Genomic DNA, 27,698 nt, shown 5'->3' on the forward strand with positions numbered 1-27,698 from the left:
TTCTGTTTGATCTTTCCCTGCATACCTCTTATCAACTCCTCCTTTTATGTTCCTGCAGGCTCCATTGAGGCTTGCTTAAGCCACCTGCTGAAGCGAAGAGCGGCCGGATTCCTCCGCAGCGATAAGATCGCCGCCCTCTTCACCAAGATCGGCAAGGTGAACACCACGGCGAGTGAGATCTGTCGCAAGGTTCAAGAACAGCTACAGCAGCAGGCCGAAATCACCAGGTCTGACTTCTTATTGTGCCCAAAACTATGCCCAATCTAATTGAAATTTGTATTATTTTATTCATCTTTTCATTTAATTAAACAATTTTCTTTTCAGCTGATATCACCTTGGCCATGTGGGCTATTGGTTAATCATAGTGTACACCAGGGTTCACCAATCTCGGTCCTGGAGGGCCGTTGTCCTGCAGAGTTTAGCTCCAACCAGCTCCAACACACCTGTTTGAAAGTTTCTAGTATGCCTAGTGAGACCTTGATTAGCTGGTTCAGGTGTGTTTAATTGGGGTTGGAGCTAAACTCTGCAGGACAGCGGCCCTCCAGGACCGAGATTGGTGAACCCTGGTGTACACTATCCCTTAAAGTGTTAGTTCACCCTGTAGCCCAAGACTGGCTGCCCACTGAAGCTAAACAGGGTTGAGCCTGGTCAGTACCTGGACGGGAGACCTCCTGGGATTTCTGCTGGAAAGGATGTTAGTGAGGCCATCAGGGGGTGCATCATCAACGTGCATCATCCTTCAGATGAGATGTTAAACCGAGGTCCTGGCTCTCTTGTGGTCATTAAAAATCCCAGGATGTCCTTTGAAAAAAAAAAAAAGTAGGGGTTTAACCCCAGCAAATTTGCGTATTGGCCTCTGTCCATTATCATGGCCTCTTAATTATCCCCATATATACTGATTGGCTTCATCACTCATCACATGTCTCCTCTCCACCAATAAGCTGGTGTGTGGTGGGTGTTCTGGTGCACTGTGGCTGCCGTCACATCTTTCAGGTGGATGCTGCACATTAGTGGTGGTTGAGGAGATTCCCCCCTTTCCATGTAAATATTAATGTAACAAATTATTATTATTATTATTATTATTATTACCTTTCTGGGCCTTGAAAGTGGTGATTACGTTGCAGTCTATGTGGGGTCAGAAAGCGCTTGGATTTAATCAACAATATCTTCATTTGTGTTCCAAAGTCTTACGGGTTTGGAACGACATGAGGGTGAGTAATTAATGAAAGAATTTAAATTTTTGGGTGAACTATCCTGTCCAAAGTATACTTGGGACAGTATCTTTTCGCGTACGCTAGCATATGCACATAGTCGAACACGTAACTTTTTAAAAGTATACTCCATTTGATAGAGTGCACGAAAGCAGGGGTCGACATGTGTTCTAGAAAGTTTCATCTTTGTCCAGTGTCTGCGCTATTTTTCTCAAAACCCGAAGTATACTTTGGGCTTTAGCCTTGTCGCGTCCCCCTTTTTATAACTTCGGGTCCCCCCTAGGGGTTGTGCCTCCCAGTGTGGGAACCACTATCATAGCCAGTAGCCACATAGCTTTTGCTTTTGATTAGGTTCTCCAGCCTTTATAAAATCTGGTTACCAATGAATAATGTAACAAAGTTTACGGAAATAATGTCAAATCACCTTTATTTATATAGCGCCTTATACAATACAGATTGTTTCAATGCAGCTTTACAGTGATAAACAGGAAAATAATTATTAACGATGCAAACAGAATTCAATTCTGTTGTAAATCAGCTCTAAAAAAGACAATTGTATCATTATTCATCTGAAGGCAGTTCAGTGTTGATTCGGTTAGGTTCAATAACAGTGTAGATGGTGCAAAATTCGCCAATTATGAATCAGTATATTAGGCTGCCCCAACATACAGCAATGATATACTTTACTTTTAACAGTCTCTTATTCTGCTTATTATTATGAATTGTAAGTAGAGTAAGTAATATGCTAAAAGGCAAAGAAGCCATAAACTGGAACTGATCATATTAGTGATATAAGCAATGCTTTATGACTGATAAGCTGTTGAGACAATGATGAAAGCAGGAAGCAGATCACATCTGGTGTGTGGAGAGGGATGATTTGCTGCGTTGACTGGCTCTGCACCACTCTAAATGAGGGATGGTTTGGGCGGATGCTCCAGGGCTTCGGTCAGCTTCTTATTTTCCAATTAACTCTCCATTAGCGGAGCCACATGGCCAATGTGTCACTCAAGAGTGGACCTCTCTGGTCTAATAGCCACAATCTCCAGGTGATGTGGTCAGAGATTAGTTGAAGCCACTTTGGTGTGTCAGTACAGTAGCTCACACACACATATTTAAAGCATTATTGTGGAGTGCTGCTAGTCACATGATCTGCGGTGTTCCCTGCCTGTCCATTTTAACCACCCATCCCCCACCGCACACACTCGGTTACTGACGTTGCCACAGCAACACCATGGTGTCACCATTGCTAGAGCAACAAGATGCTCGCTGGTTATTGAATACCTCTACCGCAGCGATTCAGGGCTCAAACTCAGATCTAATAAAGCAACTGCATGTCATTAATTTCTTATATTGCACTCTAAACACATTTGTACTTCAGTGGGGGGTAGACCCCTGGGGGAGGGGGTGCCAGAGTTATAAAAAGGGAGGCATGGCAAGGCTAAGGGATAGTGTACAATCAGCAGATTGTTATATAAAAGAAACCTCCTCAGGGTGATACAAGACCCCACTGCGAAATGATCCCGCTTATTATGTGGCTAATTCAAATAATTGAACACAAAATATTAATTTGACATATTTTATTACCTCAAGATGGCTTACAATACCAGCTTGAGTGGTCTGTTCAGTTGTAGCGGTTGCTATCATGGAATAACACACTGCTACATGTGAAGAATCGGGATTGATTATTGCAAGAAGCTGTGTAAAAATATAAAAGAATGATGCATGGTTCTGCATGGACAAGTTTGTGAAAGGACTGCCAGTGCCAGGTAAACGTAAAGCAGGTGATGAATCTACTTTAAACGTTAAAACTTTTAAAACAACGTGTCTAGATGTGACACGAACGTTGTGACGCGACAAAAACAAAAAGAACCCATAATAATCAATGATGCTGTCTACACTGGATGCGGCGTGGCACGACAACAAATTACCGACAGTTAACTGTTAGATTTCATTATATTCCCATTATATTTCTGACGTACTCCAAATGTTTGCGCAACTTCTGACATAAAGGACAAATAGATTTGCTGTACAACGGTGATAAGGGTATACCTGCAGCCTGGAGATCTCCAAATTGGAAATAAAAAGCTTACATTATAGATTAATATGTTTATTCTATATATAAAATAGTAGTTGATTTGTTGCTCCTCCCTATTAAAGACATGGTTATTATATGTCAATTAGCTTAAAGCTAAGACAAACACTGCAACAATATTACAGTTTGCAATTGAAGTTAATTTTTCAGTTGTTTAGCTAACATATCTGTGTGTCTCTTACAAGTTTGTTGTTTTTCTGAACTATGTGTTTGTTTTCTTGCTTTATAAATGGATACTCCTGAGCTTGTAATCATCTATCAGAAAGTTGCAAGAGTGAAATACATGTTGACATGAACAATGGTTAAATATACAGTTTAGCTGACGTTATACAAAAATACGTGCAATTTGTGGATTAAATATGGATTCCCTTTATTAATAGCCTCTGAAGCTGCTCTAGATGCTCTGCATGGTGGCTTTTGTTGGATCTGAAATGCACAGTTTCATCTCCAGAGCATCTGCATAGCTCATCTCAGGTGCATGGATTTATTTGCTTGTTTATACTGAATGTCCACCGCTGTGGCCAACACTCACACATACAGTGTAAGTGGCAGGCCATTATGGGATCAATGCTTATGTAAATCAGAGAAGATTAGGGCGCTGTTGCATAGACAGCAGACTCATCCATCTCTGGTGTGCCTGCAGCTGTGGTGTAGTGTGATGTCCGGGCTGGAGGGAGATTGATGGCTGCGGGGTGTTATTGGCTTACACCCCATGATGGACTCCCTCAACATTACAGAAGTCTTCCCAGCTCTCCACAGCCTCCGAACGGATCTCAGAATAGCTGGCTTAGTCACAGAAACTGTCTGAAAGGAATATTCCTGGCTATTTAGTGATAGTTTAAGTGATGAAGTGGTAGTTCACCCTAAAATTATTCTTTTACTCACCACCATGTTGATACAAAACTAGTATGATTTTCTGCCTTTCGTTAAACATAAAACAATAATTGAAGAACTGCTTTTTTCTATACAATGAAAGTCAATGGGGTCCAAAAACAGCAATAAAAAAAAAATTATAAATAGAAGACAAAATATGTTCTTTTGTGTTCCAAAATAGTTGAGAAATATTTTTTAACTCTTCCTCAAACATGCTGATCTCCACCACGGGTTTTCCTCATTTTTCTCTCTTATTTTTCCTGAACAGCTCTATTCAATCTTAGCTTTCTGCTCTAACTAGACAGTGCCCTAAAGCAATATGTTTTTGTTTTTGTTTTATCTTCTGTAATTTCTTTATTTTCTCCAGGTGCAGCAACGACTCTGTCACCCTAGAGCTGGTGTTTGGTTCTTAGTGAAAACTAACAGTGCTTACTGAATACTGTGATGTAATCTCAGCCAAAACATACAGTAGCATTCAAAAGTTTGGAGTTGGTAAGATTTATTTCATTTTATCAGAGAGAATTCTTATGCTCACCAAAGCTGATTTTATTTGTTCAAAAATACAGTAGACAAAGAAATATTGTGAAATATTATTACAATTTAAAATAACTCTTTTCTATTTGAATATATTTTAAAATATAATTTATTTCTGTGATGCAAAGCTGAATTTCAGCATAATTACTCCAGTCTTCAGTGTCACATGATCCTTCAGAATTCATTCTAATATGCTGATTTGCTGCTCAAGAAACATTTCTAATTATCAATGTTATTATTTTTATTATTATTGAGAAACCCTGATTTTTTTTTTTTTTTTTTTTATGAATAAAAGTTCAAAAGAAGAGCATTTTATTTGAAATCAAAATCTTTTGTAACATTATAAATACAAAGTTCTGTCATAAAACTCTAAATGTCACCAGCTGATAGGTCCTTGACTCCATCTGTTTGCAATCACATCATTCTCTATGGGGAACAACTGATTGGTTCCTGCTGTATCAGCAGCCAATGAGCTTGCTGCTCAACATTCAAATACTTGCCTATCGTTTGCTTGGCATTTTGCAGTGTGCTCTCAGAAACCCTCTACAATTTCCCCAGCTTTCATGTATGCTTGTACAGCAGCAGCATATCTTACGTGCTCACAATAGTGTGTCATGTCTGTATTGGCAGTGGCAAGTCCCGTACTTGCTCTGCATGCAACAGCTTTAATCAACAGCAGCAGCAATAACAACAGCAGTAGCAACCAAACACATTAACATTGTCATATTCATTACCATACCAAACTCTCAGAGAGTTGCCATGACAGAAATGCATTTACTGTCACTTTAGGTCAATTCAATACGTCCTTGCTGAATAAAAGTATAAATTTATTTTGAAAAAAAGAAAATCTTACTGACCCCAATTTTTTGAATAGTAGTTAATATTGCAGGGATTTTGCCCAAAAATACTTTTCAGGAATAAGAGGAAATACTGTTTTTGATGAGTTGAGTGGTCTGGATGACAGATGATGCAATAATTCTAATCTTAGATGTTCCAGCTCTCGTGTTACTCAGTCTTTTATCTGTGAGATTGATCTTTTTTAATACGCTGAGGTGAGTCTTTTGGGATGACACATGCTCTGCCCCTGTCATTGTGTAAATGTGTGTGTGTTGTCTTCATTGGCTGAATGGCCTGGCGGGTTCGAGTGGGCTTTGTGACTGCCGCTGGCCCTCCTGCTCTGTTGTAGATGAGCAGCCAGGTCATCCTTTTGAGATGCTGAATGGAGAAGTATATAGACGCACAAACACTTAGAAACACCTACTGACAGGCACAGTCATGATCCCTTATGTGTCTCTTGCTTCTTTCTTAAGACCAGACAATGTAAGGGATTGTTAGAAGGTTATATGAGGATAAACAGAAGTACAAAATGAGTGAAGGTCTAGTCACGACAAGTCTTTGTAACTTTTTTTGAGACTTTTGTCTTAAATTCATATGTTTTGGGAGAAAACTTGCAAATTGGTGTGCAAAAATGTGTTCAAATATTGTTGCATTTGGTCACATCAGACTTGACTTTATCTATGTTCTTATGTTAAGTGAGCATTTTTGTCATATTCACGTTTGATCTTGTGTGTGAATGTGTTTGTCATTGCTCGTCTCGTTCACAGGAGGACTCAGAGCACAGGACAGGAGGCTCTCAGGAGGCAGGGCTCCTCTGCCGGACGAGCACCTCAGCCACTCTCCGCACAGGCCATCAAGCACATATGGGTCCGCACGGCCCTCTTCGAGAAAGTCCTGGACAAAGTGGTGCAGTATATTGTGGATAACGCAAGGTAATAATTAGCATCAGTACTTATTATGCTTTATTTTGTAGGATTCAAATTGAATATCTATTTTTTTGTACTGTATATTATAATATTGTGATCTGGGGCGTTTATCTTTTAATCAATCCTGGGGCACAGGCCCTCCATCTGAAAAAGTGTGCCTATATTTTGATACTCTTTTTATACTGTTTTGGATATAAATGGATCTAAATCGTCTTTACAGAGTCGCATAACAGCTGCTTCGTCATTTACAAAATATTGAAGACATCGTTTAATAAGACTTATTTTTCGATGTAAGTACATAGTACTTAAAGCCACTTAATATAAAGTGGGACCTAATCATTTATTCCCTTGTTTTAGTAAAATCAAAACAAGAGAACGAATAAAAACAACGTGGCCAATTCTTAATTCGTAGTTATGATTTAACTAAAATGAGAGAACGGATTAGTAAATCGTGCCTGTGGTTATTGACCATAACATGAATATAATTATCAGCTTATTGATATCAGCCATTAGCCATTGCTCATATTTCTTATTCATGTTATTCTTTGTTAAGATTAAGGCTAGGCATTCCTTTTTTGTCCATTGTGATTGATTGGACTGTCATATGGAGCTGATTGAAATAATAATGGGTTATTTGTTCAGCTTTTGAAAGAGATCACTGGTTATTGACATACACATTGTGTGTGTTTGCTGTTGGTGTGTGTTTGCAGTAAGTATTATGAAAGGGAGGCCCTCATACACGACTCTGTATTCGGCCCTATACTGGCGGCACTGCTAGGTGAGTCCATCTGATGCATAAAACACACTCTCTATCTTCTCATAATGCAGCTAAAAGAGATTGACAGGCCATTGTTCATTGAACTTCTTAATTGAAAAGAGATATAACATATTAAAGCATTCAAATGTTGTTAGCATTTCATTATTTTATTATGATTCACTGTTGTATCACATTAGAATTTGTTTTGTGTGAAATCACTTTTTTTTTTTTTTCATCTATAGTTGGGCCTTGCGCTCTAGAGTACAGTAAGCTTAAGACGTCAGATCATTTCTGGACGGACCCGTCGGCCAATGAGCTGGTCCAGAGGCATCGCATTCACCGGGCCCACAGGGGCCAGGACGTGTCGCCAGGACGCAGGCCTGCACTTGGGGTGAGAATATCATACATATGGGGTGATTGTTCAGTATGTTCAATATAAACTGCATGAATATGTCATATTCATGGTACTTTCCTCAGATCCGAAAGCGTCAGTCCTCAGGAAGCATGTCTGAGGATAAGTTTGCAGCCTCGGCGAGAGAGTATGTCGAATCCCTGCACCAAAACTCACGCGTTCACTTGCTCTATGGAAAGAACAATGTACTCGTTCAACCGGTAAGACGGAACACACACACAAACACACACACACAAATGCACTTACAAGAAAACTAGTTAAATTTGCATCTACATTTCTTTTGATGGTTGCAACAAAATGGATTGATTGTAGATCAGTGTATCTCGTCTAATCAATAGAGTGGAGCTAAAAGACGGCTGGTTATAGGAAGTGAGCCACAGCGGTGGACTGTAGTTAGAAAAGATCATTGATCTACTGGTCAAAATTTGTTGAATAGTCAGATGGATCCGGCTCCCTTTATCCCTGGCATTTTTAGCTCTGCGGACTTCCTGGCTGATAGTTGTGAACTGGAAAAGGCAGCCTGGATTAGCCATTACACCACATTAGATTTGTCATCAGATGAGTCAGGCACGGACTGGATGTGTGCATGAGAGTGTCTGTGAGATTTGCAACAGTGACTGATGTAACTGGGCACAGAGAGTGCTGGGTCTGGCGAGGACTTGTAGAAATCAATAGTGTAAACGTCCCTTGCCAAAAGGATTGCAGTGATTCAGGTCTAATTGGATTTCTGTGTGAAACCTGATGCGTTTCGCAGTTCTCATCATCACAGTAAATCGTCATTTAAAATCGAGACATTTTATTTATGTCACTCTGTTGCTTATTTCACTCGCTTTTCTTTCATTCTGTGATCTCACACATTTTTTTTCATTTTCTTGTTAACTTTTAAACAGAGAAAAAAGTGTAAGGCTGCTGATTTTACGAGTTATTGTTAGACTTCCTGTAAGAGGAAATCGGGGAAGCCACTGTGTTTTATTGAAGAGACTTTGTTCTTTGCAGAAGAAAGACATGGAGGTGCTGCGTGGTTACTTGTCCCTTCATCAGACGGCAGAAACACTGACGCTGAAGTGGACGCCCAATCATCTGATCAATGGCACTCTGGGAGACTGTGACCTGGAGAAGAGGTAAAATATACTGTATACACACACACACACACATGGGGAAATCATGGAAATTAGGTCATCTGGTAAAATGCGCCACAAGAGCTTGATGAAATGATTTGAGATTGCCAATCACTGCAAATAATTTTGCCCATACTTGGTAGAAACTGATTTGATTGGTCTGAGATTGTTTGGTCAGACAGAGCAATTACTTTTACGGAGGATTTGCAGGAAAAGCATAAGATGATTGTCCTGATTTGCTGATTGCTGGTTTGCAATGATATGGTTGATGTGTTTGTGAAGAAGAAATAGACATCTGAATGTGTGGTATCAGGAATGAGATTAGCAAAGCAACCTGGTTGATTTTATGAAAAAGTTTATTTAGATTCTGATCTATTTTAATAGAACAGGGGAGAATTTTCACTCTCTGCCTCTTTCTCTCTCTTTCTTATGTTTCTAATTTTTTAAATCAACCTCTATCCCACTTTAGTATTTATTGGGACTACGCTTTGACTGTGCCTTTAAGACAGATCGTCTGCATTCATTGTCACCAGCGCCGTGAGTCCCCTTCCTACACCTTTGATTATATTATATTATATTATATTATATTATATTATATTATATTATATTATATTATATTATATTATATTATATTATATTATATTATATTATATTATATTATATTATAATGTTATACAGTTTTTCAAACCGCTTGTGCCATATAGGTTTGCTGGTGTATTATATTATTTAAAAAAATGTATTCATGTGAATTTGTCTTAGCGGACTGTGGCGGTACTCTGGTGTTAGTAAGTCAGGATGGGATCCAGCGGCCTCCTCTGCACTTCCCTCCTGGGGGCCACCTGCTGTCGTTCCTGTCCTGTTTGGAGACGGGTCTACTGCCCCGGGGTCAGCTGGAGCCCCCCCTCTGGTCCCAGAGGGGTAAGGTGAGCGTTTTACTGCAGCAGTTCTTAAAAACATCATGTGGCAGAATGTTTAGATGTGTCAGCAGCATTTGAACCTTCCACACTCATTCATTCTCATTGCCAGTGATCTACTGTTGATTCCCTCACTGCCTTTTTCTGCATTCTAGCTTTTTGCTTGTTGACGCATTGCAAATTAATTCGAAGATCTTTATTTGGAACCTGAGTTTAGTTTGAATACGGCTCTGTGTGTTTGCTTAACAGGGCAAAGTCTTCCCTAAGCTTCGTAAGAAGAACAGCACGGCCCGTTTGGTAGATCAAGACGTGGATGGAGAGGAACAAATCGCTGCAGACTATGTGTTTCGCATCGTTTATCCAGGGCATCGTCACGACTCAAGTGAGTTTCAGCCAAAATGTGCCTGACCTGTTCACATCTGTATGTACATCCAACTACAGTGACCCCAAAAGCATTAAACACTTAAAAGTCTTTAAGAATCTTTTTGCATTATAATTAAACTTAAACGTTTTAAGTACTCACGCATCCTGTTCAGCCAGACCTGATTTCCTGGATGTGTGAACACTGAAGAGGGCTGTATCAGACACCATCCCCGCATATCATTGTTGTCTGTGTGTTTTGTTCTCACTTTTTCCTGGAACATAACAGCCGTTGTGGAGGCTGCTGGGAGGGACGTGGGTATTCAACGCAGAATTTAGATTTTCAACTGTTCTTGGGATGACACTGCTCCTTTTTATATCTGTGTATGTTTGCACTGCAAAAAAAATATTTTTCATGTCAGTGTTTTTTGTCTTGTTTTCCAGTTAAAATATCGAAGCATTAAGATCCATTTACTCGAGAAGCAAAAAGTTATTAAGATTTGTTTGCAGAGAACATCAACATAAATTCCATCAAATAAATCAATGATTTTTTTTTAATAACAAGAAACGTGAAAAAATGTAGAGTGGGACTTGAGTTTGTCTATTGGGAATTAATTGGATGGTTGTGGTTTGCTATTGGTTGATCTCATGTGAGTGACTGTAAACACATTATCAGAGAAGAGAAGAGATGTTGCTTCAAGAGGGAGGGGAAGTTATTTTGATGAAAGCTTTTGAGTCGCATGTATAAAAAAAAATGACGTGCATGAATAAATCATTTATATTTACTGAAACATTCCATAATAAAACAAGAATTTTAATTTAAAAGCTTAAAATTAGGCTTAAAACAAGGCAAAAAAAACCTATAAAAATACATTTCAATTCAAGATGTGTTCTCTGACAACCAGTTTTAAAGTCTTATCTTATGCGATTTCACTTGTTTTTAGGATGTTTAGATATTTTACTTAAAAATAAGACAAAAGTACTGATTGAAAAATGTTTTTGCAGTGTGTGTGTGAGTGGAATGTGACTTTGCTTCAGAGACGGGTGCTAAACTGTGTTCTTTTATTGCCCAAGCAGTCACTATAAACTACCACCACACCACGGGCAGTCGTGCGCCCTCTCTGGACGACGATGAGGAGGAGGAAGATAGACTTCACGCTATGATCTCTATGATCTGCTCACGGAACCTCACAGATCCTAATGTCATGAAAGGTTTTTATCACCAGTGGCCCACTTCATTCTCCCTTCCTCCTTTCATACATCCTCTCCTCCCACTTTTCTTTCCATCCCAACTGTTACCTGGTCCCCACAAGGAGCAACCCAGCAGTGCGACCGGTTGTCGGTCAGTGAGGGCAGATTGAGACACAGTAGGCGTCTCATGGTTTCCTTGTCACTCTTTAAGTTGTTAGCCTGATCTGTGTGCTTGTAACCATGGTGATATTTGCGGCTAGGACAAAAGCTAGGTCAAGTCGCACAAGACCCTGAGTGTGTGTAGCACACATGCATTCCATTGATATAAAATATGCAAAAAATCTACATGTAGTACTTAGATGTTAGCTAAATGAAAAGTAGATCAACACCACAAGATCATACTGTGCTAGTGATGGGAAAGTGTGTAGTAAGATAGTATGGCAGTGTTGGGTGAGACTAATACATCATGAATTGCTCTTAAATGCCATGACCTCCTATGTTGCGTATTATACGCTTTTAAACATTTAACTGCTCACCTCCAAGGCTATTTTATTTTATTTCATTTTATAATTATTTTTTTTTAAAATGTCTATAGTTCCTAAACCTAAAATTACTAATAATTCTAATGATTGATTTTGATTTAATTTACATAATGTGAATGTATAAGTACAATCTATTCATCACAAATCTATTTAACTAAAATTGATGTTGTTCTAACCTGAAATAACGACAAATGTCGACAAAGTTTAAACATATATTTAATTCAAAAAATGTGAATGAATTCATAGAATTATATTATATTATATTATATTATATTATATTATATTATATTATATTATATTATATTATATTATATTATATTATATTATATTATATTATATTATATTATATTATATTATATCAATGTAGCACATATGTTTTCAGAATGAATTAGGGCCCAAGCATCGATGGTGTGAGGACCCTATTGGAATCTCTCCATTTATTATTGATTGAATTTTCATTATATCACTGATTATATTTTATGATATTATTATATATAGAATTTATTATATCTGTTCTTCAAACCGCTTGTGCTATGTAGGGTTGTGGTTGTATTATATTATATATTATATTATTATTAATAATGGAATATACCTTATTAATATAAGAGGAATATACCTTATTTTTACATTTGGGTTTGCAAGCAAAGTTTACACGTATGTGTGTGAGGTCAGCACAGTGCACATCTCTCCCCTCGACTCACTCTCCTCCACTCTTTTCCCTCCACGCCTCCGTTGCCGTGGGTTACCTACTCTAACCCTTTTCACACTCAGGAGAGCTTCCACTGCCCTGCCACGTTGTCACACTACTACTCTGTCCTTGTCCTTTTTCCTTCTCACACATACACAGACACAACCTGACTGGCCTAGGAGGTATATTTCTGGCGGTCGTGGAGTACAGACTCCTCACCTGAGCGCTCTCCTCCTCTCTGCACTGTTGGGCCTGACTGTGGTGGCCAGGCAGCAATGCTTCCAATGATTTGCTCTATTTTTCCTTTTGCACTCTTTGGTTGACATGAGTAAGTTCTTATGAGAAGTCTTGGTTATTTTTGGGTTCCGTATCTTTATTTGGTCTCACTGCCAAACGCTCAAGGGCTTTGCATGTCGAATTTGCACACGTTGTGTCTTGTATTTTCTTTTTTCTTTTTTATCTTTGCAGCGAATGTGCTCCACTGCTTACTTGTCAGAACTGTCTCCTTCCCTTTATTAATTCTCTCTTTTCCTCTTTGGTTTGAGTTGTTGTTGTCGTTGTTGTCGTCGTTGTTGTTGTTTTGATGTTCCTCCTGTGTTGAGCCGGTTTTCTGCAATGCTGTTCACTGTAATTCTTCACTAACTGCAGTCACCTTTCATTATATCAGTTAGGTCCTGTGGGGTTCTGGTGTAGTAGACACACGAATCGTTCTGTGAACGCGTCGCCCATTCGATCATAGCCTTATCAAAGTCCTATAGCTCACGTGAGACTTCTAGGGACACATATTGAATACGTGCTCTCCGTCCACTTTTGTTATTTTGGTTACAACCAGGGAAGTTACTGTGTATAGCAGGTCACCAGCTCCAACCTGAAGAATTAAGGTGAAGAGCATTTACGTTTACTATCGACTCTTTTGGTTCAGTTGGTTCACTATCACATTTAATACAACTACGCACAGTATACATTTCTCTTCTTTATTTGTCTTTATTTTTGTCATGGTTTAATCTGATGCATCCAGCATGGTAGGAATGGTTACTGTCTGTCCTTCTATATTCCTCTCAAAGCTCTACCAGTGCCTGGCTTGATTTGTGACACTGTGATTGATTGATCGACTGATTGGCAGGTCTCCTGGCATGGCATCCCCGCATCGTTTTACACCTTTTCCTTCTGTTCATTCATAGATGCATGTTTTTTTGATATCCTTATACTTCAGGTTTGCTTTGATTTCATTATCTGTGTTTAAGGACATCTGGTTAATGCCATTTCTGACAGGAAGAAATATCTGTAAAGATAAGTACATCTAAATTGGGGCTGTCAATTAAACATGTTAAATATTTAAAATAAAGCAAAATAATATGTCTAGAAAGGGATATCATTATCGAGACAGAGATGCTGTCTTAAAAACGTGAGATGCTGAAAAAAACAGCGAGACTTTACTCTACTGGCGTGAGTTTGTACATATGCCGAAGTTTAAAAAACCCACGCAGACATAATGTCTTATGTAAACAGCCCCAACATATAATCGGAAAGACTTATGCCCAATGATATGAAAATAAACATTATATCGACACTTTTTATAATGTTTCTTAAAAACCTATTTACTCATCTGCCACAATAATTTAATATCTTTAATGAATTATTTTGAATTAGGGGATGATTTCTCAATCGAAGTGAATATGGGAATAATTGCATTTATTTTGGTTTCATTAATCAATATATCATTAAATGAATTCATGTAATGAATATTTGATTGACAGCCCTAATCTAAATACCATCCAAAATGTAAAAATTGATAAATATATAAAACATTCAAATCAGATATATTTAAATGCAGTTTAGGATGCATTTAACTCTTCCTTAATTATCTCATGGTTGAGCTGAGGCCTGTAATTCAGTGAATCTGAGGCTTTTAAGATGAATATGGTGTTTTATGGCCATTCTATTCCAGCTGTAAGAGCTTAATTTCTGGGATGTGAAGTGAATTCCTGTATGGCATCTTCCCACCGTACAACAGCTTCAAATTGTAGAGTAGCTCTGAGAGGAAATAAAATCTATTTTCAATGATTCTAGTAATATTAATACTAATATATCTTCAAATGCAGGTTACTAGAGCAGGTTTCATAGTTGCTTATTCATCTCTTATTTCCTGTCTCTCTTTCTCTTGCTCTGCCTCTTTTCTGTCTGTTCCGCTCCCACGCCCTTGTAGACCACGGGGACATGATGGAGATGCAGGGTTTTGGCGGCAGCCCGTTGTCATGGCAGCAGGGCGAGTACCCCAGTCATATGTCATCTTGTCTGTCCTGCTCCACTGGGGGCAGCAACGCTTCCGTCGAGCTTCCAGCGAGCTGCACCTGCATGCATGACCGGTGAGTGAGAGACCTTTTACACTTCTGGCCCTGGGGGTCATTTATTCCTGTGATCATGTCAAAGCTGAATTTTCAGCATCATTACTTCAGTCTTCATAGTCACATGATCCTTCAGAAATCATTCTAATATGCTGATTTGGTGCTCAAAACACATTTTAAGGTGTCATAATTATATATTTAAGTACTGAGTAATATTATGCAACTACATGTACTTACTATAGGGTTAGGGTAGGATTAGGATTTGGTTGAGGGTTAGTTGCATGTAATTATGCATAATTTACTGTTATTACTATGGTAAGTACATGTAAAATATGTAACAAGGACACTGTAAAATAAAGTGTTACCAACATTTCTTAGTATTATCAATGTTGAAAACGGTTTCCACCATAAATATTAAGCTGCACAACTGTGGAACATTTTTGGAATAAAATGGCAGACAACTTTGTCTTGTTTAGCATTTTTTGCATGTAAATTCATGTAAATGCATGCAATTAATTAATGTTTTCACACTTTATTTAATATTGCAATTTTTACTGGAAATGACTCAAATTGACATTTTTCTTGGTTTTTCTTTGTTTCTTCACACGTCACGTCTCATTTTTCATCTTAAGATTTTTACTGACACTTAGTGAAAACTATATTAGTGGTAATATTGTTGATTGTAATGAGAATGACAGACAGTCAATTTGTGTAAAGATTGATATAAATCACATAGTAAAATTTTTATTGTTTGTATATTTCACTCTGTTATGGTTGTCAATAGATTTTCATATTTAAGATAATATAAAATGAATACTGTCACGACTACCTGGCTCACAGTAGCAATGACATAGGGGAGACCACACCGTTTGTTAAGTTAAATCATAAACATCATTTGAAAAGTAGCAAAAACAAATGATGAAGGCATAATAAAAAAAAATCCAAGATTTAAAAATGCTAATGAGTGCATAATATATACAAAGTTCTGTCATGAAACGCTAGATGGCGCAGGCTAATATGTCCTTAACTCAATCTGCTTGCAATTACATTGTTATCTATAGGGTACAGCTGATTGGTTCCCGCCATTTCAGTAGTCAGTGAGCTCGAATACTTGGTTAGCATTTGCCTTAGCATTGCAGCGCACTTTCAGAAACCCTACACCTTCCCCAGCTCCACCTGTATAGATCTGCTACAGCTAATTCATGTATATTGTACAGCAGCGTGTCGTGTATGTATTGGCAGTTGCAAGTTTTTCCTGTTTTTGCAAAAGCATCTGACTAGTCTTCCTGTATTGAAAGATGTAATGGATATTTTCCTTCTGTGTCTAGAATTCCACTGAAGATGCTGTGCCAAAATATGAAGAGACAGATTGTGTCTCGAGCGTTCTATGGCTGTAAGTCCAAAAGAATCTGTGGTATAATTCATATGAATTAGTATAATAAACCCTCAGCTGTGCATAAAGTGCTTTAATGCTCGTTTTGCCTCTTTCCCATTTGTAGGGCTGGCCTACTGTCGGCACCTGTCCACTGTGAGGACGCACCTTTCAGCACTGGTCAACCACAACATTGTCCCTCCAGACAAGCCCTGTGAAGCCTCTGGAGGGCTCAGCAAAGATGTGTGGAGTAAATATCAGAAAGATTGTAAGGTTAGCCTAGTACTCTTCAGCTCCAGTCACTAGAGGGTACTAGCGGTCAGTGTCACGTACCGTAGGTTGCCGTAGTCCCACTGTCTCCATCTGTCCCGTATTCTCTCTTGCCAGAATTATAAGGAGCTGGAGCTGCTGAGGTTGGTTTACTATGGAGGGGTGGAGCATGAGATCAGAAAGGAGGTGTGGCCGTTTCTGCTGGGACACTACAAGTTCGGGATGGACAAGAAAGACATGGCTCAGGTAAAGAAGTTCCTAAAACTTTGTAGTGTGTACATGGCTTTTGACCACCCTTGTGAAAAAGAAGTACACTTTGGCATACCTTCAAAAAGAGTCGGGTACAAAAGAATAAACATTCAGTGTGAGCTGGATGTCATGTTTGCAGTCACTTAATTGCATTACTTTTTAATAGTAATTGTTAATTGCAATTTAATGTAAATGTATTATAGTTTACATTCAGTTAGTTGATTTTTAGAGTGCTTTTTCTGGCTCACTTAAGTATGACTTAAGTACATCTTTATAATTAATTTCATAATTACTTTATTGTATATGAAGTATGGTAAAGTGTACCGCTGAGTGTACTGACAAGCTAAACTAAAATATAATTTCATGTAATTTCTATTGAAACTTGTGTCATTGCACATTTGTAATCATTAAGTTTAAGTACATTTAACTTCAAATGTAATATCGAAAAACACACTACAGTTAAAAGTATAATCAAGTACTTTACATGTACTTTAGTATGTTATTAATTGTACTTTAGTCAACACGTCAAAATAAGTGTATTTCAAAGCATGACAAAAGATTATTAAAACAATCATTAATTTACTTTAAAGTAAAGCTTTTAAATTTGCCAGTATTACAAAGTGCACTTAAATGTACTTAAGTGAGTTAAGACACATAGACTTTAAGTCCTTTTATTTTTTATTATATTATCTGAAAATACAGTTGTATACTTTTAAGATCTGAAGTACACTACAAGTGCACATTCAAAACAATTAAGCACTATTCTTTTTCACAAGGGTAAATTGTACTGGTGTGATAAACGTCTTGTCTGATGTGCCCTTGTGTGTTTTGTAGATTGATGATAAGATCACTGCAAGGTATCAGCAGGTGATGCGGGAGTGGAAGGCATGTGAGGTCATTGTGAAGCAGCGGGAGAAAGAGATGCAGACGGCCATCTTTGCTAAGTTGTCATCAGGGAGCAGTATAGACAGCCACGTCCTCAGACTCATCCATAGGGACTCCACCATTAGCAACGAGGTCAGTCAGGCTCTGTTTGAGCAAGAGAAGGCTAATAACTTATAAACTCTAGGTGCGTTCCAGTTGACAGGGTCCCTAAACAGTGTTCACAGCTCCCTATTCCCTGAGCATGGGATATCCTTTGAAATGGACTTCGCTGACAATAATCACTCATTTGGAACTCTCTACACCACCATCAAAGAAAAGCAACAACGGGGTCGTGCAGTATATGATATATCAAAAATATTGTAATTTACTTTACTTTCAAATTTAAAATCATATAATAGGCCTATACATATAAAAACACATTATGTATCTAATAAATATAATTAAAACATGTTTATTACATAGACTGCTTGTATTTAATTGACTATTACAGCTATTAAAATTGACTCAACAGATTTGAAGCTGTACTGTAACTGTCATTTAATCTGAAAATAAATTTTGATTTGGTTAACTATGTATAAATGTGTTCTTAATCAATGGTCTTATTAATTGTAACCGTATCATCAGTGCGCTGCATAGTAAACATTCCTGAGGTAAATAAAGTAAAAATAAAATATGACCGCGCCTCAGCTGCTTCTCAACACTTTTAGAATAGAATAGAATATGCAAATGTAACATTCATCGCCATAACTATTCATAAATATTCTAGTTGGTATAATAACAACAAAATATTTATGAATACTCAAACGCATGCGTAAACTCCTCCATCGCAGAGCCGTTTAAATATTCTGCTTTTCAACAGCTCTGCTGGTGATGTGATGCACAATGACAGAGTGGGTGATTTCGCTCTCCACTTCCTGTGAAGTGTTGCTCCCTTATTCCCTATGCTGTTCTCAGTGCTCCCTTCGGATTAGAATCTCATGGCGGAATATCCTAATGTTCATATAACTTCATAATTGAATGGTTTGGGACAGTAGTACTATGCAGCACTTGTATACTGTAAATAAAATGGCGTTCCACCTCAACTTGCAATTGATTTCAATCTAGTTTGCCATTAGCATGTTGGTAAGCTAAGTGTTCAGTAAGCATAAACGTGTGGCACACACAAATATGAGGTAAATTACACATTACACATTTTGATACTTTTGAATATTGAATGAAATTTATATGCATCATGTAGTTTTAGCATGTTGCTAATCTAACGGTTCAGTACTTTAATAAGCATAAACAAATGTGGCACACACAAATATTGGGTAAAATTGTGTTTTTGTTTCAATATGTTTGAGTATTGAATTAAATGTATGTTTATTTATCATGTAGTATGCTAAGAAGCATTGTGTAGCGTCGTCATATCCCATGCATCCCATCTCTACTCTCTCTTTAGGTATTCATGTCTGTGGATGAGCCTGATGCAGGCGGTCACGACACCTCATGTGAGGGAGGAAGTACTCCCACCTTAACCACTGTGGTCACCCCGGCCATGTTAGCCCCAGATGAGAGGCCTCTGGTGGAGTTTGACTCTCCAGACTCAGGCCTGCCCTCCTCCAGAAACTACTCCGTAGCCTCTGGACATTCCCAGATCATGTCCAGCATCGAAGACGGACAGAGCATGGAGGAGGACACTACACCCACTGGGGTAATGGAGGAGCAGGGTGGACGGGACTCTTTGAGTGAGGACAAACTCTGCAGTCAGCTGGACAAGCTCGCAACCACCACTGAGGGCTCTACACCATCTTTCTCCTCCTATACGGTACATGTGATGCAGATAATACGTTATAGATATTTCATCAATCTTGTCAATCGGTCAGATCTAGTTTTGAATCCAATGCTGTGCTTGTGAGCAGATTGAGCTGTTGGACACGGTGGCGCTGAACTTGCACAGAATAGACAAAGATGTCCAGCGCTGCGATCGCAACTACTATTACTTCACTACCAGCAACCTGGAGAAACTGCGCAACATCATGTGCAGGTCAGTAAAGGACAGTGTTGATCTCTGTGATCTGCTTTGTGTCTCAGAATAGCAGCTCATTGAATTTCAAATCAGTCAGTCTGTTAGGTTAATTGAAACATAAATCATAGACTGTAACTAATTTTCTAAACCGGCTGAACTCAGTCTACCTCAGCCTCTCATGTCTTTGTCCCTGTTTTATGATCAGTTACGTGTGGGAACATTTGGAGATTGGCTATGTGCAAGGCATGTGTGACCTTCTAGCCCCTCTGATGGTCATTCTGGATGATGGTGAGTGAGACATAAATTTACAAGTCGATGACGTAAAACATCTGTCTATCATGTTTATCATACAAGCAATTTTATGAAATCCACTCGAGACTGCTGACTCCATCACAACTTTCAAGAAGCAGCTGAAGACACACCAGCCTTCACACACCACTTAATGCACTTACACGCATACTGTAAAAAAGTTTATATATTTTATATATTTTTTCAACAAATGTAATATTATTATTATTTTACAGAACTTTAAATAACATTTTTGTAATATTTTTGAATGGCGTATTATAAACTTTTTCTCAAAATCAAGATTTTAAAAGTAAAATCATATAAAACATAATATCAACATGATACCATTTTATAATATTTTTATATTATATATTGTAATCTTTTTTCAATAATAAAAGTTTAGGTAAATTTATATATAAAATTTATTATGTTTATTATTATTATCATTATATTTCATTCTCTTTAACCCCTAATATGATGTAATATGTAACATTAAAATATATATATATTTATTTATACTATTTTATAATAATTTTTTAAGATTTTAAGTTCAAATTATATTTTTTCAGCAAAATTTTAGGTTCAAATTATATATAAAATGTAACATTGTTATAACCATATTCTCTTCTTTTTAACCCCCTCTAAAGAGTACTTGGCCTACAGCTGTTTCACTCAGCTGATGAAAAGGATGAGTCAGAATTTCCCTACCGGAGGAGCCATGGACACTCATTTCGCCAATATGAGGTCACTGATTCAGGTAACATGACACATGACCTTTCCTTTCTTCCTGCCTGAGTCACGCTGTGATTTGTCTGTTCCTCTGATGCAATCTGTGACATTATGAGCTCTTAACTTGATGATTTTTCTTCAGATCCTTGACTCAGAGTTGTTTGAGCTCATGCATCAGAATGGAGATTACACCCATTTCTACTTCTGCTACCGCTGGTTCCTCCTGGACTTTAAAAGAGGTAGCGGCACACAGACACTCAAATGGAGCCTGTATGATATCAAACTCTGTGAAGATATTGTACCCTCATTGTTTAACTTGCTGTTTATTTTGTGCGTCTGTGTCAGAGCTTCTCTATGAGGATGTGTTTGCAGTATGGGAGGTTATCTGGGTCGCCCCTCGCATCTCCTCCAAGCACTTTGTCCTGTTCATTGCATTGGCTTTGGTGGAGGTGTACAGAGACATTATCCTAGACAACAACATGGACTTCACTGATATCATCAAGTTCTTTAATGGTGAGTGAACTGAACAGAGGACAGCTTTAAAGCTGAAGCGTGTCATTTGTGCACCACTAGCATTGCTAAATGAAATTGCAAAAATTCAAACAGATTTTCCAAACACTTCCCATCTTTCATTGATTAACTAAAATAGATAGCATCACCCCAAACTAACACAATTGGTGGAGCCAACTACATTCTGTGGAATCTTTCTCCATTGACGGCTAATCAAAATTAGTAGTGTGTTCTGACAAAATAAATGGTTTTGTTAACAACATACACTACCGTTTCAAAAGTCTCTTATGCTCACCAAGACTGCATTTGATCCAATATACAGTAAAAACAACAATATTGTGAAATATTACTACAATTTAAAATAACTGTTTTCTATCTGAAAATATTTTAAAATGTAATTTATGGCCAAGCCGAATTTTCAGCATCATTACTCATTACATTACATTGTCTTCAGCTCACATGATCTTTCAGAAATCATTCTAATATGCTGATTTGATGCTCAAGAAACATTTCTTATTATTATAAATGTTTAAAGGGGTGGTATAAATGCCCCTTTTTATAATATGTTAAATAAGTCTCTGTTGTCCCCAGAGTGTGTATGTGGAGTTTTAGCTCAAAATAACCCACAGATAATTTTTTACAGCATGTTAAAATTGTCCCTTTTTGAGTGTCAGTAAAAATGCGCCGTTTCGTGTGTGTCCCTTTAAATGCAAATGAGCTGCTGCTCCTGGCACAGAGGGCGGAGCTTCAAGAGCTTGTGTGTGTTAGCAGCTCCGATTACCTCACGCAGACAAGCACTAAAATGCCAGAAACTGTTCTGCCTTTTGTTTAAACTGGAGTCGGACAATGATGGACTCAAGAAGAAGTGACAACATGTAGAATGCAACAGGACGTTTCTGAATGGTTAGTTGATGAATTTATGTTGCTGATGTGGAGTTAACTATCTTTAATTAGTATATTCTGTCATGATAATCTATAAAATCGCTCGTGTTGGAACTGTTGTAAGATGCCTATAGAGTGCTATTGCATTTGTGTTACGTACTGTATTGCATGTGAAAAGACGGATGCGACAGCTTGAGCAGACTCACAAATGTGCTCTACTACAAAAACTCTTCCTCTTCTCAACATGGACTGCGTGTTCCCGGAGGCGGGGTTTATGTAAATTTTAGGGATAGTGATGTCACTAACCCGGAAGGAATGTCATGTAGTCCCTACCAGCCGTTTGTTGTAGTCCTTAAAAAACGATTTCTTTAAAAGCAAATATCTCCCTTTGCTTTGAACTTGAACTTGAGCATTGTGACTTTACAGATGTTGTTTATGCTCAAACAGCAACATTACACACTAACTAAAGTTAGAAAGGTGAAATCATAACCAGCCACCCCTTTAAAACAGTTATGCTCCGTAATATTTTTTTGTGGAACCATGATACTTTTTTCAGGATTCATGATGAATAGAAATTCATTCGAATTTTTTTTAAAATAGTGTACCTTTAACATAAAAAATCCATCAAAGTTATTACAGAGTATAACATCAAAAAAGAGACACAATTCAGCTTTAAAGTATGATGGCACAACAGAGTGAAATGTGCAATGTGATATAAGCAATGTGAAAATGTCACTCTTCTGAATCACTGTATTCGTTGTGTTCCTCTCTAACAGAGATGGCCGAGCGCCACGACGTGCAGCACATCCTCCGAATAGCGCGGGAGCTGGTACACAAGGTGCAGACCCTTATCGAGAACAAGTGAGAACAAGAGTAGGCTGCTGCCCACCTCGCCGAATCTCCTTCTCTCCTTCCCAACAAGGCTTGAGACTGCCCGGGATCTGCCTCGACGTCTTGACTCTTTATATCGTTTGCCTGCCACAGAATGCCGTTGTGTCAGACCCTGGCGTTGTCTGCATGCTCGTGGTGTTTGAGCACACTGTGACTGAGGTTTTTTCTTTCCCATTTCTTGCTCCAGCACACGCCGCACCAATCAGGTCCTTTTAGATCTGCTTTTGTAAGACATGAGAAGCCTCGTACAGGGGTCACAACCGTTTCCCTTCCCTAACGGCCGACAAATGTTATTATTCCACTCTTAATGGAGACAACGATATTGTCTGCCTCGAATAAAACATGCCGTTGGACAGTTTAGCTGAGCACAGTTTTTAATCCTCAAACAAGGCTGCGTTAGCTCCCTTAATAACTAAGCCACGAAAAAGTTGTCCAAACAGTATGTGACCAAAAGGACTGTGCCAATAACCTTGTACTAGTATTCATTGTTTAGCGTCTTGCCCCTTTTGCCCCTTTTCTTCTGTACAATTCGTTGATGGTGATGACGACGATGATCTCGGAATAAAAGTAGTTGACATTGCCTTTGTAACACGTTTCACGACCTGTGTCCATACTTTTGCACTTTGAATCTGTCACTCTGTGACACCTGTGATGCTCCTCTATGACAGGAAGTGAAGGGGCTGAGGTGCTCACCACACTTCCCTCAGTGTCCTAAAGTCTGGAAAGGGTCCAGACTCTTCCACGGGTCAGCAAACTGCTTCCGCATGATGGAAAGAGTGTGACGAGACTAATAAGCCTTTAGCGTGTCCCATTTTAGATGCTGGTTGTCTTTATCTACTACCTACATGCTTTGTTCACTCTACACTTACTGTACACTACTGTTTAAAAGTTTGGGGTCAGTAAGATTTTTTTAAAAAGAAGATAGTACTTTTATTCAGCAAGGACACATTAAATTGGTCAAAAGTGATGCAAAATTTCGGTTACACTTTATTTTAAGGTGTCATTGTTACAGTGTAATTATATAATATTAAGCAACTACATGTACTTACTATAGGGTTAGGGTAGGATTAGGATTTGGTTGAGAGTTAGTTGCATGTAATTATGCATAATTTACTGTTATTACTATGGTAAGTACATGTAACATATGTAACAAGGACACTGTAAAATAAAGTGTTACCAAAATTTCAAATAAGTGCTGTTCTATTCATCAGAAGCACAACTTTTTTAACACTGATGATAATAACAAGAAGATAGAGATATGCGAATGTCCTTGGCACCAGTGGTACCAGTTTTCAAGTCAATCGGACTGACTGTTGTGTAGCTATAGCTGTTTTCATGTTTTTGTCATTTTATAGCACCACCAAGTGGCCAGTCGCCGCGTCTTTTTTCACGTGACCACAGACCAAGCCCATACATAGGTGTGCCGAGTTTGGTGAAATTATCTCATTCCGTTCAAGAGTTATAGCTGCTTTAGTAAAAGTGGCCACGCCCACTTCGACCATTTTGGTGTCCCGTCATGGACGTTAATATTTTTTTTTTTACTTTTTTTGTTGTTTTTGTAACTATTGACAATCAGACTCTTTCTGCGAGAGAATCTTTCTGCACTGGTTTGGTTCCGATTGGGCGAAAAACAAAGGTCTAGTTCGCGAAAGTAGTTTTTTCGAAAAATCCAAAATGTCTGAATCCAGAATCTGAGATGTGGATTCCAAGCCAAGGATTCCATTGATATAAGACACTTGAGCCTGCGATGAATGGTTTAGAAGTTATGAGCTATTGTACTGTAGCGCCACCATCAGGCCGATTGGGGGCGATTCTTGGTGACGTTGTAGACAGGGAGAATGCTGATCCTTGGAAATTCTAACAATTACAAATACAAAGATCTTACCAACCCCAAACTATTAAACAGAAGTTAACATAAATCATGTCCCTATTTTCACATCCAATCTTTACGACTGATTATCATGTCCCGAATCATGAAAAACAACTACTTGAATAAATCTGATCTGACTGTTCAAACTGAAATGCATTTCCGAAATGTTTATTTTAAATGACAAATGTCACTAAATTTGACCTGCTTTCAGCACGTTATGGCTGTATTTCATCAAATGTGTCTCATTGCTCTTGTTAGACACATTGCATACTGGTTGCACATTTTTAAGTATAATTCATCTCCATGCTGTCTTCCCCATTTTCCAACTATTTGATGCCTAAGGCTGTTCAGAATGGATTACTAGCTGACTGAACACTTCATACAGTAATACTGCCTACTATTTGTTCATGAATAGTATATAGTGCAGTATATTTTGGAAATATTTATAGTTAAACATTTCCACTTTTGGCATGCTGATCAAATTAATCAATTATATCGTATTGGAAATGGATGGTTAAATATACTGCACATTTGGTCATCAGGGTATTTCACGCACATGGACAATTCACACATTGTGCATAGTATGCATGCTTTACACTACAGAAGTAGTAGTATGGTAAAATGCTATTCTGAACAGCCTAAATCAGTCCAAGTCCAAAGCAACAGCTGACAGAGATTATGGGAGAAGAGTTCTTATGATGTGACTATTGGTCACCGCCTCACATCTTGCCAATTCCGTTATTTTGGTTCCGGATGAATGCGTGGGATTGTTTCAGCCCTTATGAAAGGTTTCCTTCTGACAGGAGCTCATGTACCAAAGTTTCTAAAACATCATCATCCTTGTCATACACACACGTGCAATGTTAAACCATAACTCAAAGACTGTTGATAGGTGCATACAAGGCAAATCATTTCTTTTTATTTCTACTGTGAAACATTTATTATCCTCCTTTCCATGTGTATTATTGCACTGTAAATAAAGAAAAAGCCCTGGATTTCTATGAGGACACTACTGTCAGCTGTATTTTTTACTTCAGTTTAGAGACTGTGCTAACCTGGAGAGCTGTACAATTTGAATGTGGGAAACCTTTGTTACTTGTTGACTGTTATGTCCCTTATCAACATCGTGCACTGGTTTCTAATCGTTTAAAAAATATATATATGTACATTTTTGTTTGGATGCCAACATCAGAATGAAGTATGTATTGTAACAGATGTATCATTAATCTTGAATGTACATGTATTATGACAAAAAAGTTGTTCCTTCCAATTAAAACATTTTCATATGCAGAAAAACTGTCGCTTTTAAATTCTGAATTGCTTGCACTGATAACATAATCTGGATGACAATATCAGATTCCTTATTATATTACATACTCGTAATCAGACTATGATTACATGTTATTCTCATTCTTTATTTGATTTATCACTGTTATTTGCATTGCATATGCTTCCCCTGAGCTTTATCTATCAGAAGTACAGCATATCTTAGCTCTGTTATGCCGATGATTCCCAGTTTTATTTCCCAGTGAGAATAGACAAAAATTGCTCATATGAGAATGCCTTAAATTGTTTTAAAGATATCAAACATTGGCTGGCTAATAATTTTTTACAATTAAATGAGAGCAAAACTGAAGTCTTGATCTTAGGTTCCTCCTTGTCCTGTTAACCTGGCCTAGCTGTCCAGTTAGGCCCGTTATCGTTGAACGTTCAAGATCATGTGAGGAACCTTGGAGTGATTATTGACTCATCTCTACTTTTCAATAAGCAGATCATTGCTGTTGTAAAGAGTTGGTTTTACCATCTGAGATCAATTGCTAAAATAAAAACTTTCCTTTCCCATTCTGACTTGGAAATTGTGATCCACTCATTTATTTCATCTAGGTTAGACTATTGCAACCCATTGTATAATGGTCTGCCCCAAACTGCATTATCTCGTCTACAACTCATCCAGAATGCTTCTGCCAGGCTGTTAACAGGATTGAGAAAAAGGGATCATATTTCCCCAGTTTTGGGGAAATCTCTACACTGGCTCCCGGTGAAATTCGGGGTGGATTTAAAAATTTTGACTTGTGTTTACAAGGCACTGTTTGGTCTCCCACCCAAATATATTAGTGACCTTTTAAACCCTTACTCCCCAACTAGAGCACTCAGGTCTTCTGACCAATTGCTATTGACGGTTTCTCTTTGCCGTTATAAATCTAAGGGTGCCTTTTCGGTCCGAAATTATGGAATAGTCTTCCTTTCCATGTGAGGTCATCTTCATCGCTAGCCATTTTTAAGTCTTCTTTAAAAACATACCTGTTTTCTTTAGCTTTTGAATAGATCATGAAGTGGATTTTTGAAGCTGATAGAATGTATGATGTTGTATTTACAGTAAATGTGTTTATTTATTCTTGCTTGATCTGTAAAGCACTTTGGGTCAACTTCTGTTGTTTTTAAATGTGCTGTAAAAATAAAGGTTGACTTGACTTGACATTTAACCATTACTGTGTTTAGGTTTTTGTCTTTCAGACACATTAAAATGTACAAATTCACTTCATTTCATATTTACATGCAATGCAGGGATTCCCCAACTTTTTTTGTCAGCTGAACCTCTTTGACCAAATATATTTTCTTGATGTAACCTTGGATTTTAAGTTAATAAGTTAGGTCAATAACAATAATAATAATAAAAAAAATGTTGTAGAAAACAAAGAATGGAATATATTTTCTCTTTGTATTTTTGTCAATATGGTACAAGATTATCCTATTCAAATCAATGTGATAAACGGGTTAGGTAAAAAGTAATCTAATTAAAAAGTAATCAGATTATATTACCTTAAATGTGTAATGTAATGTGCAATTTTTGTCATGTCATTTGGATTCAGTAACTGAATCATTAATATAGCCTATATATTAGGCTACATACCGTTGAAAAGTTTGGGGTCAGTAATAAAAAAAG

At 37.9% G+C, this 27,698-nt stretch overlaps 1 protein-coding gene across 3 annotated transcripts in view; it reads left to right on the forward strand.

Moving 5' to 3' along the window:
* Window positions 1–26,050, forward strand: part of sgsm2 (small G protein signaling modulator 2) — a 53,388-nt gene extending 27,338 nt beyond the window's left edge. The window contains exons 3-24 of one of the 3 annotated variants that reach the window (XM_084125338.1): window positions 59–227; window positions 6,315–6,479; window positions 7,184–7,251; window positions 7,473–7,621; window positions 7,708–7,842; window positions 8,639–8,763; window positions 9,230–9,297; window positions 9,520–9,683; window positions 9,924–10,056; window positions 11,109–11,246; window positions 14,662–14,821; window positions 16,129–16,193; window positions 16,300–16,445; window positions 16,560–16,688; window positions 17,526–17,708; window positions 19,018–19,383; window positions 19,478–19,602; window positions 19,790–19,872; window positions 20,520–20,629; window positions 20,744–20,840; window positions 20,947–21,114; window positions 22,770–26,050. In XM_084125338.1, the coding sequence (XP_083981464.1) occupies window positions 59–227; window positions 6,315–6,479; window positions 7,184–7,251; window positions 7,473–7,621; window positions 7,708–7,842; window positions 8,639–8,763; window positions 9,230–9,297; window positions 9,520–9,683; window positions 9,924–10,056; window positions 11,109–11,246; window positions 14,662–14,821; window positions 16,129–16,193; window positions 16,300–16,445; window positions 16,560–16,688; window positions 17,526–17,708; window positions 19,018–19,383; window positions 19,478–19,602; window positions 19,790–19,872; window positions 20,520–20,629; window positions 20,744–20,840; window positions 20,947–21,114; window positions 22,770–22,858 (3,035 nt within the window). In that variant the 3' untranslated portion in view covers window positions 22,859–26,050. The remainder of the gene's footprint in view (window positions 1–58; window positions 228–6,314; window positions 6,480–7,183; window positions 7,252–7,472; window positions 7,622–7,707; window positions 7,843–8,638; window positions 8,764–9,229; window positions 9,298–9,519; window positions 9,684–9,923; window positions 10,057–11,108; window positions 11,247–14,661; window positions 14,822–16,128; window positions 16,194–16,299; window positions 16,446–16,559; window positions 16,689–17,525; window positions 17,709–19,017; window positions 19,384–19,477; window positions 19,603–19,789; window positions 19,873–20,519; window positions 20,630–20,743; window positions 20,841–20,946; window positions 21,115–22,769) is intronic. The other 2 variants (XM_084125339.1, XM_084125340.1) reach the window with 2 other exon arrangements.
* Window positions 26,051–27,698: the final 1,648 nt, after the last annotated feature.

Source organism: Abramis brama (genome assembly GCF_963993115.1).
Source record: "Abramis brama genome assembly, chromosome: 10".
Taxonomy (NCBI): domain Eukaryota; kingdom Metazoa; phylum Chordata; class Actinopteri; order Cypriniformes; family Leuciscidae; genus Abramis; species Abramis brama.